Here is a 12,500-nt window from a genome sequence, read left to right on the forward strand (position 1 = left end):
CTACATTCTCCCCTACAAACCAATTACCATATTTTTCTACATTACTGATTTTTTTCAAACAATCACCAGTTTAAAATGTGCCATTAAACACTCAGAGTCCAGTGACACTTCAGAATTCCTAAGGGCCACTGGACTCAAATTGTTCACTTTTCTCTTGAAATGCTTCCACACTTGCTGAGATTTTCCAGCAAATTTCAGTTTTTGTTTGCCTCTAATCTCCAACATCTGCAGTTTTGCTTTATTTTTATAGTTTTTTTTTGTTCAGCTCATTAGCTTTATAAAAGGTAAGGCTTTTGAAATTCATTTCTGCAAAGAATGATCTTTGGTTGCAAACTTTATTTTAAAAGAAATTGCAATATATAGATGCATTGGACAATAACGCGAATTACACAGGATTGATTTTTAAAAGTTCTTTATTTGTAACAAAGTAGATTTGTGAAACACAACTTTTTCTGAGCTTTGTACTTCAACTATCATACCATTAGGATGTATCAAACAATTTGTTTGCCACAGTGATTTTTTCTTTTAAAATGGTGTCATCCTACTTGTAACATGCACACATTGATATTACTTGAGGATGTGAAGCAGTTTTAAATGCAGCAATCCATACAAATCCATGAATAAGATTCAAACTGTTTATATATAAAAATAACAGATAGGAGTAAAAGCATTCAGTCTCTGGGGTTGATACGATGTATCATTCAAACTTCAGTCAGAACCCCTGATAGTACAACTGCTAGGTTAACTCCCTCCTACCAATGCATTACTCTATACCTCTCAATAGTATAGTCAAAGAATCATGGATGGCCTTTACCAGGAGCCATCCCTTATGCACTTTATGCCATTAACACAACCCAGGTGCAAATATTCAAAACTACATTTGATCGGTTACACTGAGGGCTGAATTTCTAGTGCCAAGTGAGGAGAACCATAATGAACTTGCAATTTCTTACCAAAAACATCCTAACATTCATTGACCAACTTGCTCGCTTGCTTCCTTTCGTAACAGTCTCCCGGAAGAGGCAATTAGATTACTATACATCCCAAGAACTTTGTGCACCTGTAGTCCAAACAAAGTCATAGACACGTAAAATAGAAATAAAACCAAAATACACTATGGTTTTAAGTATTCTACATTGTATAGCAGGACTGCACTGTAGTACCCCTTATGGTCAACTAACAGCACTGTTAGAAACAGTGATCTCTATAAATTTATGGATCTACAGTGGTTTGTAAAGTGCATATTAATATAGAGTAACTACATTTTATGATCATAAAATTCAGTTTTAAAAATGCTAAATGGCCACAGAAAGCTAATGGAGCTACTGCATGTACTGACTTAATTTTCTCCTTTTAAATTAAAAAGAAACCAAACTGAAAACAAAGTTTCAGAGAGCTGCAAATCAGTCAAGCCATGAACAGATAGCCCCACTGTAGTGTTTTTTTTAGGACTGGGCTATTGAAAGGGGACAAGGAGGTTGTTGCAACTATATCCTGTAGACTTTACCAAGTTATGCAAGAGTTTTGACAAAATCAATTTGAAGGAATATTCTTTTGGAATCAATACTATATGGCTTCACATTCAGGATGCAGCCTGAATCATATTGTCACATCTATTTTGGGAATGTTCGGATACTCAATGTTTTAAGTTTATGTTGCAAACTAATCTGCATGATTTTGAATTTACTTTTTAAAGTTTTCAAATTCAAAGCCTGTTTAAATGTCTGTACTGTATACTGTATTGGTGAATTTACACACTGATTCAATCATACACAATACCACACTACACACTTCCACGTCTTCCTGAATTGTAGACATCTTTACAAGATGGGCTCTCAAAGCTTATGAAATGAGAATACATTTAGGATAAGTTTACTGATCATTTTATACATTCATTGTACAGCATCTAAGATTCTAAAGTACTCCTTTTTAATTTACATGATATATTTGCTTGCGAATGCTAACAGGCAGTTTTCTAAAATAAAAAAATTACCAATACATTCATAGTCTAAAAAATAAGCAAAAAGTTATTTTAAGTAATGCCACGGTTTGTGTATTGGTTGATGAAAGGGCCACAACAAAGTTGCTGTTCAGCAAGCCTTCAAGTTTCAGTGCATCACTATGGTGGCTAACTGCTGATGTGACACGTTTTTATTCCAGTTTTCCAATTATACAGAGCTCCACTTGGTAGCTGATTCCAGTAGATTAAATAATGTATTAGTTTATCAAATGCACAGAAATGATACTTTAGAAAATCAGCAACTAAAGGAGGTACTTCCTAGCTGCAAATCAGACATAGCCTGCTAGTGAAAGCAAAGTTATCTACTTGCACAAAGCTACATTCTTCAGCTGTTACAACCTTTGAAAAACTAATATCATTTCAGATAAACATTTCCCAACAAAAATCTAGCTTCCAATTGGCTGAAATTTAGATTTTTTAAAATAGAATCTGTCAGGGGAGATAAACAATTGACAATTTTGAATAAAGCTGAATTTTGTTGTTTTAAATAGGTCCCTCATCTTTAAAATTAGTCTCAAATGATCAAGATTAGAACAGTTTAACAATGGTAGGGGGAGAGAACCAAAAAAACAAGCCTCATTCGTATTTTATCTTACTTAGCATCTTAACCTTCCCTCATTTAGCTATTTTTATTTTTGCACATAATACTTTAGTACTCAATCATTACTGCAATGTATATTACTTCACAAAAAAGTATTAACATTTTTAGGTTTCATTTTAAAATAATTTTGAACCTTAAAATCTTGTAGTCACAACTATGAAGTGTACTTTGCTGGCAGACAACCATGTATCACAGCATACTGCTGTTCAATTTATAAACTTCAGTTTAAAGGAAATCAATCCAAGCCCCTTTCTGCCCCCACAAAAAAAATCAAAACACTGATTATTTAAGCATAAGGAATGTGCCAAAAATAGGTTTACTTTTTAAAGTATCTTAGCTATTTCACAGTACTGGCAATGAATCTGCATTGTGCAGGTCGCTGAATTCTACTCCAAGGTATTTTTGAAATTGTTATGATAAAATCGTTGAGCGCCTTACAAATCACAAGAATTTTAGGGGCCAACAGATTTTATTTTGGGGTGGGGTTGGGGTGAACAAAAAAGGTCTTGAATGAGGGCAATCCATTTCCTCTATCACAAACCAGATTTAATCCCAATGGAAAAAGAAAATCTATACACAAGGTTAGGCATCAAAATGGTCTTCCTGATATCTGCTAGATAAAAAGAAAATAGTGCCAAACCTTATTTTACAAAGCAAGGATTAAATTTCAAGTGGCCAGAACTACCAGTTTTACACCAATATAGTTGGCTAATTAGCACCATTGTCTGTTCAGCTTTCCACATACAAATATTAACACCACAAATGTTTTACAATGCTTTTAGTTATGAAAGTGTTCTGCACCTAGTTTATCAAAAGGTGCCTGCACAGCAACATGTACATTAGAACTGCACTTGTGAATAGAGCACCAATGCAACTAAAAGAACAAGAAAAATGCTAACTGTTCTTGAAAGAATATGATTTTGTGCGTTTACTCCCGCTAGCACTAAAAGTGGCTAAGCTTCTAGAAAACATTTTAAAATATTTTGCTGCACTATTGTTCACAGTTGATAAGACAAAATGAAAAACGAACAGACCATCTTCTCTGCATGACTCATTGAAAGAGACGGGTTTAATTGCTAAAAGAGTCAAGTTAGCTGTTCAACTCCACAGTTGATTTAAAAAAGGTACAACGGGAAACAGCTGGGTCATAGGATTAGAGTAAATTGGTCCAAATCTAGAGCCAGTACTGGTATAGATGCATGAACCAATGAGTGGCTCTCATACTGAGAAGGTATGATATTTCTTTTCAATCCGGTTTGAATATAAATGCATTTTGAAATGAACGTTGCCTTACTGGTAATTTGAAACCAATGCAGTATCCATTAGAGCATTCATGGCAAACTTGCATAATATAGCAAATCATAATCAGTTACATTCTCCTTTCACAATTATCCTGAGCTTAACAGGTGGTGGTTGGGGGGTGGGGGAAAGAGAGGTGTTGTTGAGCAAAGAGAAAAAAAATTAATACAAATCAAATATATTTCCACAAGATATTCTGTGCATAACACATTTGAGGAAATGCAAGTTAGCATAATCGGCTCTTAGATGCAGGAGTTGTGTGGGGAATGGGATCTTTATTTCAAACTGTTTACATTCCTTAGGTTGGTGCTATAATCTATGCTAGAAATGTAAAACAGCACTCTGTATTCTTCTGATTTTGTTTAATCTGCTTTTATATTGTCACCGCTTCCAATCAGAACATCTGCTGAAAGCTGTCTCGTCAATTACATCTTGTTCACAGATTTGCCACAGTTCTGATTCAGATCCCATGAAAACAAAGGGGATTGTAGGTCTGTCAACTCAACAGCATTTTCACTGAAATACAAAGTGCATGATACTACAGTGGACAGTATAAAGGGCAGAAATAGAATGCTGAGTGGCAACCTGTATTTATTTTGAATTGTAGTTATTGTGTGATGTTTGTTAAACCGAGTACAAAATCACCTTTTAACTTGGAAAAAACATGCAAATTTTTCTATAATCTTACTAAACATATGTACTTTTGCTATAATTATATATCAATATCAGAAAAACATTAATAACCTTGTCAAACTGTGATCAATTAGGTAATGTTCCTGGAAATTGGGCCCACATATAGCTGACAAACTCAATTATGGCAATAGTCTGAAAATAATTTTCTAGTGAAATGTTTGGTACACCAGTTACAAATGTTAACAGCTATTGAGCTGAAAACTGATTAGTACATACTGCAGGTTTCTAATTACAATGTAATGCTGATGAACATTCTCATTTTATTTACTAATTCACTTCATTAAACATTACAAGTTAACACACTCCCTTTTTAAAATCTTGATATTGTTTCTTTTATCACAGACTTCTGGTCCAATCCAAAGTTTTGACAGAACATGTTATATATGCTTATTGAAAGGGGACAAGCTCTCCTCTCGTCAGTGTAATGTCTTTGGCCTTGACCACCACCACCACAAAAAGGTCCTTCTTTATTGTCATAACACTTTGGTTGTTTAAACTGAAACTTCAAGGCTTAAGTACTTAGCTTTGCTACAGCCCTGGTTACATAAGTGCTTTTCACACATCAATATGCAAAATGTTTGCTTAGAATTGGCACCACAATATCAATACTCCCATATTCTGTGACAATACAGAGCTGGGGTGGGGAGAGAGCAAGGAAAAAAAGCTTGTTTCTTTACACTGCCAGCCAATAACATTTAAAAATAAAGCACAATATTCAAAACCTGTGCCTAGCGGTAGGCACATTACTCTTCATTTCAAATATACAGTAGCATACAACCAGTTTGTATTTGACAGATTAGCCAAGGCCTCTGAGGACTTGCTGAGCTCAACTACGTGTAAAAGATAATCTCCGGAACCTGTCCATCTTCTACTGATGTTCCATTATTATTTCCAGCAGCATAACAAAAAGTGAAGACTGTTTTCGTGCCTGTTGTCGGAGATTCATGGATGACTTTACGAAGTCCTTTTGTTCCATAGTGTGAATCTGGCCCCTGTACATGTATAAACAAAAAAAAAATCAGAGTCAAATAATCTTCAGTACCAAAAAAATTGTACCATAGAGCCATAAAAGAAATCAAATTTAACTGAAAATTACTTAAGTAATCTTGAAAACTGTAACAGTTATATTCAAACAAGCTTGAAGACACAGAAGGCCGTTATCTCAACTATGCAGGTTGAATCAGAGTATAATGAACTCACATCTGTTTAATGCATTTATTGTACAACAATTTTGAGGAATGGATAGGCAGAGAAGACAATTGAGGCACCTTTCCATGTAGGGAAGGGATAAAAAAGGGAGGGGCTCCAAGATTTTCTTACTGCTTATTAGTTCTGAAAGTGAGTTTTGACAAGATTCATAGCTCAGGTTGAGGTTTTTGCTCGCTGAGCTGGAAGGTTCATTTCCAGACATTTTGTTACCCTACTAGGTAAAATTTTCAGTGGGCCTTAGTGAAAATGCCTGCTTTCTATTTATATGTTTGAGTTTCTTTGGGTTGGTGATGTCATTTCCTGCAAAATCACTTGCTGTTCCTTTTCTCGGAGGTGGTAGATGGGGTCTAACTCGATAGGTTTGTTGATAGAGTTCTGGTTGGAATGTCATGCTTCTAGGAATTCTCCTATTGTAACAATGTAACAAACACTACATTGGACAAACTGGCAGAAAACTAGCCATCAGGGTACATGAACCAAAGTAAAGCCAGAGGGATCTGGGAGTGCTAGTTGAGGATTCTCAAAAGGTAAACATGCAGGTTGAGTCCGTGATTAAGAAAGCAAATGCAATGTTGTCAATTATCTCAAGAGGGTTGGAATATAAAAGCACTGTTGTGCTACTGAGACTTTATAAAGCTCTGGTTAGGCCCCATTTGGAGTACTGTGTCCAGTTTTGGTCCCCACACCTCAGGAAGGACATACTGGCACTGGAGCGTGTCCAGCGGAGATTCACACGGATGATCCCTGGAATGGTCAGTCTAACATATGAGGAACGGCGGAGGATCCTGGGATTATATTAATTGGAGTTTAGAAGATTAAGGGGAGATCTAATAGAAACTTACAAGATAATACATGGCTTGGAGAGGGTGGACGCTAGGAAATTGTTTCCGTTAGGTGAGGAGACTAGGACCCATGGACACAGCCTTAGAATTAGAGGGGGTAAATTCAGAACAGAAATGCGGAGACATTTCTTCAGCCAGAGAGTGGTGGGCCTGTGGAATTCATTGCCGCAGAGTGCAGTGGAGGCTGGGACGTTAAATGTCTTCAAGGCAGAAATTGATAAATTCTTGATGTCACAAGGAATTAAGGGCTACGGGGAGAATGCGGGTAAGTGGAGTTGAAATGCTCATCAGCCATGATTGAATGGCGGAGTGGACTCAATGGGCCGAATGGCCTTACTTCCGCTCCTATGTCTTATGGTCTTATAACTAGCCACAAAAAGACATGACCCCCTCTCACTAGTATCCTCTCACGACTGGACAACACATCCATTCTAGGACAAGCCAAACAAAGACACACACGAGAATTCCTAGAAACATGGCATTCCAACTGGAACTCTATCAACAAACCCATCGAGTTAGACCCTTTATACACCCCCTGAGAAAAGGGACCGGAAGTGACTTCACCGCTGGAAATAACATCACCAACCTAAAGAAACCCAAACATTTAAATAGAAAGCAGGAATTTTCAGCATTTCTTCACCTAAGGCCCACTGAGGATGTTACTAGTAAGGTAATGAAATGTCTGGAAATGAACCTTCCAGCTTAGCAAGCAAACCTACATCCAAAAGTTCTGAAAGTACAACTTTAAGGAAAAAAAGGTACAGAGCAGCTACCAGATCAAATAATCTAAAAAGAAAGAAATGTCATCAGCAATCACTTGCTGACAAATATGAAATTTCCTGGGTAGACAATCATATCAGTGAAAGAGAAATGTATGTACGTTTTAAATAAAAAGATAAACAGAAATAGAGACAAGAGTGACAGAAAGGAAAGACATCTGGGAATAATTTTAAACATCTTAAACCTTTGATAATGCTTGGATGAAAATGAAACACTATTTTTGACATACAAGTGATGCTACACCAAAATTAAGTTACAGTAAAATAAGTTTAATGTTAAGAGTATAAGCTATGTTCATGGGCCACACTTTGCCTGAATTTCCGCTGTGTTATTGCCAGTAGCTAGTAGACCAAAGAACATTCACACACACATGAATTTCAACAACTTAAAGCCAATTTTGAAAGAGATGATGCACCACTGACTCACAGGAATTAACACAATGCAAGTGCTAATTTTTAAAAACAAACACGTTTCTTGCCATACCTTTAATGTAGCGCATGCAGTATAGTTAACATTGGGTAAAATCTCCACTGGTTCCTTGAACATAACCCTGAAAGTGTTGGATGATCCATCACAGCTGAAACCAGTGTCATTCTGTCCCAGAATCGTATTACTATCAGTATGTATAATCTAAAGAAGAATCAAACATTATAAACGCCATCAGTAAAGAATATCTGTAAATTTAGAACTCATTATGAACAAAGCTATCACTGTATGAATCCAGGCTAAACTTACACAACGTAAATTCTTTGTAGTCAAATGCAAATTAAATTAACAACATCAGCATCATAGAATGTTAATTGTAAATATTTACAGATAAGTTGCAAAACCAAAAATTTACTAGTAATTTACTAGAAAGCATTCCAAAGCATCCAAACTACTTGCAATGTATGTATGAAAATGCAGATAGCTGTAGCTTATACAGATAGTAACTTTTCACTAATCTCAGTAAAAGGAAGATACATTTGCTATATAACACTACAGCTTCTAGCCAAGCTTATTCTGAGTGTACCCCAGGCCTGTGGACAGTACTATAAAAAAAAAGGTATTACATCATAGGAACTTAATTGAGAGGAGTTTATAAATAATCACAAAACCATCCTGAAGTGGGTATAATCTCCAACTAATCCACCTGAGCATCACCATCCAAAGAACTGCAAAGTCCAATAAGAGAGTCTATCACCTGCTCAAGGCACCCAAAAGGGATTAGATAATAACATTATCTTTACCAGCTCCGCATTTCACAACAATTTAGGATTTTAAAAAAATAGCACTTGTGTACAAGTGTGTTTGAGATAGCCTTATGGTCTACTAGAATTTTATTTTAGTAGATATTTAATTTTAGAAATTTAGAAGTAATTTGAAGCTAAATGAAAGAGCAAGAGTTTGTTTTTTTCAAAAAAGGTTTAAAATATTCATGATGCAAATTAGCTGTCCCTACCCAGTTAATTCCATTTACTGTTCCACTCCTACTTCCTCATATAGTCAGAGGTACAGCTCGGAATCAGACCCTTTAGTCCAACTCATCCATGCCAACCAGATATTCTAAATTAATCTAGTTCCATTTGCCAGCAATTGGCCCAAATCCCTATAAACCCTTATGTACCCATCTAGATACCTTTTAAATGTCTAACTATACCAGCTTCCACCACTTCCTCTGGCAGTTCATTCCACACACGCAGCACCCTCTGGGCGAAAAGGTTGCCCCTTGGGTCCCTTTATATCTCTCCCCTCTCACCCTAAACCTATGCTCTCTAGTTCTGGACTCACCCAAACCAGACCACAGCTCAGGCCCTTATCATGACATGGGGCTGCTTCAGGCACAGCCAACCCCATTTTCACCTGTTGCCCCATGTTCAGCTTTTCTTTCTCCCTCCCTCACCACTGTCTAACCCTTGAGTTCCCTGACTGCTGTGCTCTCTCTTTCTGGGGCTCCATCTCCACCTACTGCAGGAAGTGATGATGTGGAGGTGCCAGTGTTGGACTGGAGTGGACAAAGTTAAAAATCACACAACACCAAGTTACGTTGGGAGTACAAGTGCAAGCTTCCAAATAAACCGGTTGGACTACATACTGTCCTCACCCACTATCTGCAGCATATAGACCACTATTATTCTGATGAAGGGTAATCGAATCTCAAACATTACCACTGCTTTAACTCCACAGATGCTACCAAAGCTGTCGAGTTTCTCCAGTGATTTCCCCCTCTGTCCACACACTATTTTCTTACCATATTTCTTTCATATATTTCTAAATTCATCTAGTAATGTTAATTGCCAATTATCACAATTTATTTTGGCACAAAGTGACTTGTGTTAGCATTAGGAATAATTAGGGTATCAGTGTCACTTGTGGCTCAGTTTGTGACATATTCAACTCAGAATCAGGCAGCTGTTGGCTAAGGTCCAATTCCAGGACATTTAATCCAAACTATTAGTGCATTACTGAGAGACTACATGGCCATCCTTTGGTTCAACTGCTAAATAGAAGCTGCATTTGCCCTTTTAAAGATGAGCATAAGATTCCAATACCTTATTCCCTACCAACTTCACAGCATTCTGACTCGCATTTATCCCTCAATCACCACAAATAGATTACAATGTTATATTCACACTCAAGACCCTTCAATGATCAAGCGAACTGTCAATATTTCCTATATTATACCAATAGCTACACTTAAAAAAAGAGCATAATTGGTTGTTAAACGTTCTAGGACAGGACTTTCTATTCCTGAACAATGCTGTAGAAATACTTTGGATTTATTTTACCTGTATATTTACTTGGTAGTCTGTGGGCCCATGTATTGATCCATACAAGCCAAACCCAACCACAAATATCCTTCTATTCACAGTAAACCTGTGGAATTAAAAAACAAAAGATCATATTAGAACAGTTTAAATCCATGTCATCTTCCAATCAAAACAAAACTGACCAGTAAATTCCCAAATGACATTTATATTGTAGGGAACATAATTCAACTGCTGTTACTACACAATATTCCTCATATGATTTAGGAAATCATACTGATGCTAAACTGCAGCTCAGTATATTCTATCTGGATGACAGTCCCTTTGACCTGATGCTACTTTTTGAAATTACACCTGAACTTCAGCTGTAGAGTTTCTTTTCAACTAATGAAAGTCTACTAGATTTTTAAAAACCCAAATAGTTGTGGAAAGGCAATTAGTGGATTTGGGACCTAAACTGACCAATGAGATAGCAGATCTTCCCACACTTAAAGTGTGAAGAGGTTTCACAATGATAAATGAATATTGAACAAATATCTTGCTTTGGCTTAGTTTAGCAAGTAACAGAAGAATTAGGCTCAAGACACACCTTAAATTTCAGGTTGTTCAGGGATATGTAGGTTAGGTGCAACAGGAGAAAGTGAGCACTGCAGATGCTGGAGATTAGAGAGTATGGTGCTGGAAAAGCACAGCAGGTCATATAGCATCCGATGAGCAGGAGAATGTTTCAGGCATAAGCCCTTCCTCAGGAAATCAGTAGTCAGGGATAAGTATAGGGTAGGAGAACGTTTTTGGATGGGTTACTCTTTGGAGGGTCGGTATGGACCGGATAGGACAAATGGCCTGCTTCCACGTCGTAGGGGCTCTTAAAAGAGAAACAACTTTGGATACCCTTTTTTAAAAATCGGATAGTGACTTGCAAATTTAGTTTAAATAATAAGAACACAACTGTATCGGAATCATGCAACACACAAGGTGGCCAATTCTGATCTTTGAAATAGCTAATAAATTAAACGTTGCTTCCTAACCCTAAAAGTTTTCAAGTATATATCATATTTGAAAGTTATTAAATCAGTTCCTGGTCAGTGCTTAAGGTAGCATTCCAGATTGCAACACGTTGCTATATTTCCCCAAGAAAGTAATCTTAAATTACTAATTAAGTAGGAACACATTTCTAAGCTTAGGTAAAGATGTCTAAAAGTTGACTTTATATCAAGGTCTGGCTTCTGAAAACACTGCCTTTTCAACAAATTCCCTCACATTTTGTTCCCTTCTTTGTGTTCAAGTGCTGCTGATGGATACTTATTTATTGCACATGCAGTCCGTCACTGAAGTCTAGACACCATTAGCAATTTATTTGAACTTGCTATGGGGGGTTTGTGGAGTAGTGACATGAAAAGTGGAACTTACAGTCAACCTTCTATTAGGGGAATCATTGCGTAACAAGCTGAAACAGGAATCCTGGATGATTAATAGATCTACAGCAGACGTAAGGACTTTTGTACACTAAACACTACCTCAGTTTAAGTGTCCAATTCTCACAAATAAAGGAAGATCAAACTCATGGGGCATCCAGAGTCCATGAATCTCAGCATCAAATTATTAATTCCTGTCACCACTGAACCTTAGGGAGATATACCCGAATAGAAACCCCTTACCTTATTCGATCACTTGTACCACTGTAGCCCCAACGGCTTTCCACTTGTTGGAAACGATTGATGCTACACTCTTTGCCTCTCAGACAACATCGAGGTCTGTCTATAAACTCTACTCTAGGCTTCGGGTTGACTGTAAAATGTAGAAAAAGACTAACGACCTCTCGGTCTGTTAGAATTCCTGACTGTGCAGGTCCTGTGGGAGGTAAAACATTTTATTTTATTCAGATTTTAGAAATTAGTTATCACGAAAACTACATTTTCCATTTGGCACAGACTCAGACAAATCAAGAAACTAAGCCATGGTGGTGGTAGGGAATGGGCAACTGGTTTCAGTTGCCCTATGCTCAGGGGAGAAAACCACAAAAAGACTGATTGATATTTAGTGGGCCCCTCTGAAAAATGCAAGTGGAAACCATGTGATGACCAGATCTCACAAACCAGGATCAAGAGTAGGGGACCCCACCCTTTTAGGCTGCTCTTCCTTTCAAGGAGATCATGACTGAATTGATTTTAACCTGAACCCATCTCAGGTGACAGTATCAGATGATGAGCCAGGACTCTGCTGGTTGATTCTGAGCCAGGACCCGACAGTCGATGTCCAGCGTCGGAGGTGGTGCAGGACCCAGTGTGACTATCTTGAGCACGGAAGCA

The 12,500-nt window shown here is 37.2% G+C and overlaps 1 protein-coding gene across 4 annotated transcripts in view; it reads right to left on the reverse strand.

Moving 5' to 3' along the window:
* Window positions 1-400: 400 nt before the first annotated feature.
* Window positions 401-12,500, reverse strand: part of LOC122565347 (BTB/POZ domain-containing protein 2-like) — a 48,024-nt gene continuing 35,924 nt past the window's right edge. For all 4 annotated transcript variants that reach the window (XM_043721218.2, XM_043721219.2, XM_043721220.2 and 1 more), the window contains 4 exons: window positions 11,850-12,042; window positions 10,213-10,300; window positions 7,928-8,074; window positions 401-5,605 (listed from right to left, as the gene is read on the reverse strand). In XM_043721218.2, coding sequence (XP_043577153.1) covers window positions 5,444-5,605; window positions 7,928-8,074; window positions 10,213-10,300; window positions 11,850-12,042 — 590 coding nt within the window. In that variant the 3' untranslated portion in view covers window positions 401-5,443. The remainder of the gene's footprint in view (window positions 5,606-7,927; window positions 8,075-10,212; window positions 10,301-11,849; window positions 12,043-12,500) is intronic.

This window comes from Chiloscyllium plagiosum, unplaced genomic scaffold (assembly GCF_037043375.1).
Source record: "Chiloscyllium plagiosum isolate Xiang-an unplaced genomic scaffold, Cpla_swu_hap1 HiC_scaffold_28, whole genome shotgun sequence".
Lineage (NCBI taxonomy): Eukaryota > Metazoa > Chordata > Chondrichthyes > Orectolobiformes > Hemiscylliidae > Chiloscyllium > Chiloscyllium plagiosum.